At 49.3% G+C, this 2,282-nt stretch overlaps 1 protein-coding gene across 1 annotated transcript in view; it reads left to right on the top strand.

Moving 5' to 3' along the window:
- Positions 1 to 651: 651 nt before the first annotated feature.
- Positions 652 to 2,282, top strand: part of AXDND1 (axonemal dynein light chain domain containing 1) — a 59,959-nt gene continuing 58,328 nt past the window's right edge. Inside the window, exon 1 of the mRNA XM_015426672.1 lies at positions 652 to 813. Coding sequence (XP_015282158.1) covers positions 652 to 813 — 162 coding nt within the window. The remainder of the gene's footprint in view (positions 814 to 2,282) is intronic.

Below are 2,282 nucleotides of genomic sequence, written 5' to 3' on the forward strand. Positions count from 1 at the left end.
TAATAAAATGGCCTTGTAAAACACTACAAACTGGACCTGTGTGTGCAGGGCTGACTCAGGCTATTGTCCTGCCCCCACCACCACCTAGGCAGCCCTATGCACCCCTCTCTAAAATGACCCCTTCTTGCAGGATCCAAGGTGGGCTGTTAAGGAAGAGCTGTGGCTCACCTTTGATGGATCTGAGGCCACACCTGCCCCCTCCTCCAGTGATGCGGCTCCTCTGCCAGGTGCTTTGGTGATGAAATGACCTTGTGCATGTCTGTGCATAAGTGCTGTCTTTGTTTGTTGGAGAAAGAATTATCTAGATTCATTTCAGTATGGGCTCAGGCCTGGCTTTGGAACAGAAACAGCTTTGGTTGCTCTGACTGATGACCTTTGACAAGAAAGTAAAGGGGGAAATTGTTGCTGTTAATGCTCCTGGACCCCTCAGCAGCTTTGGATCAATCGTGGTCTCCTGGAGACTGGCTGGGCTGGGAGTACGGGGCACCATGGTTTGGTGGTTCCACTATTATCTGACCAGCTGATTCCAGAAGGTGGTGCTGTGGTACTGCTGCTCAGCCCCATGGCACTGGTGCTGTGGGGTCCCGCAGGGTTCCATCTATTTCCCTAGGCGTCATTAAACTTTTGGAAGAGGTAATCTGAGGATTCAGAATGAGGTGCCACCTATATGTGGACGACACCCAGCTCAATTTCTCCTTAACAGCTAAGCCCAGTGAGTCTGTGGAAGTCCTGAATAGATGCCTGGAGAACGTAATGTGGTGGACGAGGGACAATAAACTGAAGATCAACGAAGACAAGACTGAGATGCTGTTGGTCAGTGATGAAGCTGCTTAGGGACTGCGGACTCAGCCTGCCCCCCTAAAGGGGCAGGTTCATACCTTGGGGGTGCTGCTAGATCGTGGCCCATGGTTGGAGGCTCAGGTCTCCTCTGTGGCATGTAGCACCTTTTATGGGTGCCAGAGAGTTCACCAGCTACTGCCGTTTCTCAAAAAGCATGATCTAGCCACAGTGATCTATGCCCCAACCACATCCAAGGTAGATTACTGTACTGTGCTCTATGTGGGGCTTCCTTTCAAAACTGGCGCATGGCGTTAAAAAGTCTGCAGGTTAATCTAGCCGTACTGCCGATGGCAGTTCGGGTCCTACCGTGGCCGGGGTGAGCTCTCGGCCCATTGTCCCAGCTCCCGCCCACCCATCAGTCCGAAAGCCTGTACAGGCAAGTAGGTAAATGGGTACCTGCTCCTTACGAGCGGGGGGGGGGCACCTTTCCTCCGTGATTGGTGTTAGAAAAAGCAGCGACGGAGCGAGCAACGGAAGACCGGTGCCTGGAAGCATGACGTGCGGCAAGGACTGGAGCCGATTGGACAAGGAGTCCAGCTGCCTCGTTCGTGTTCTGTGGGGGCCATCTGTTGGAAAGAAGCCGCTACTGCAGACGAAACTACCATCGAAAGTCCACCATCAAATTCAAAGGAAAAAGATCCTGCTGTTAGGTGCCTAGTTAAGAAAAAATACCCTCCCCTCACCATTGTACCCTAGCTTAGATAAATTGTGTATGTGTCTGTAAACTGCTCTGAACCATATGGATAGGGCGGTATATAAATCGCAAATGTTATGTAATGTGTAATGTTTGGAAACTTCAGTTGGTCTGTAATGCCTCAGCCAGGCTACTGTCAGGAGTTGATTTACGGGGATTCTATCACCCCTTTGCTAAAAGATCTGGTTGTCCCTGTGTTTCTGGGCACAATTGTAAGTGCTGGTTCTCACATCTATAGTGTTGTGTCTTAGCCATTGAAACACAATGTTAAGCTTGAAACCTCAGCCGGATTCTAATCTGGAACAACACTGTTGGCTGAAGCATGTTCGGTAACCACTCAAATGTAAGAGAACTGTGCTGGAGGGAACTGTGTTTATTGGTTGTTATACGATTGGTTGTTAATACGATTGGACCTTAACTATGTGAGGGCGTGGCTACACCAGCCAGGGAGAGTTTAAAAGGAGCTATGCTCCACTGTTGTTGTGTGTGTTGTCGTGTCGTTTGATGCTGTGTGATCTTTGGACGTTCTCGTTCTCAATAAAAGCTGATTCACTTTGTTACTTACTTCGTTGTTGAGTTGCATACTTAACATAAGGTCCTAAAGATGGCTTAGGGCCAGGGTATCTGAAAGGTCTCCTCCCATACTATCTACCCTGCCAATTAAGATTTGCCTTTCAAACTCTGCTCTTTGTGCGGTCACCTTCAGAGGCGAGGCTGGTGGTGACTAGAAACAGGCATTTTCTGTGAT

The sequence above is a fragment of the Gekko japonicus genome, unplaced genomic scaffold, assembly GCF_001447785.1.
Source record: "Gekko japonicus isolate JY-2015 unplaced genomic scaffold, Gekko_japonicus_V1.1 scaffold2396, whole genome shotgun sequence".
In the NCBI taxonomy this organism is placed as follows: Eukaryota; Metazoa; Chordata; class Lepidosauria; order Squamata; family Gekkonidae; genus Gekko; species Gekko japonicus.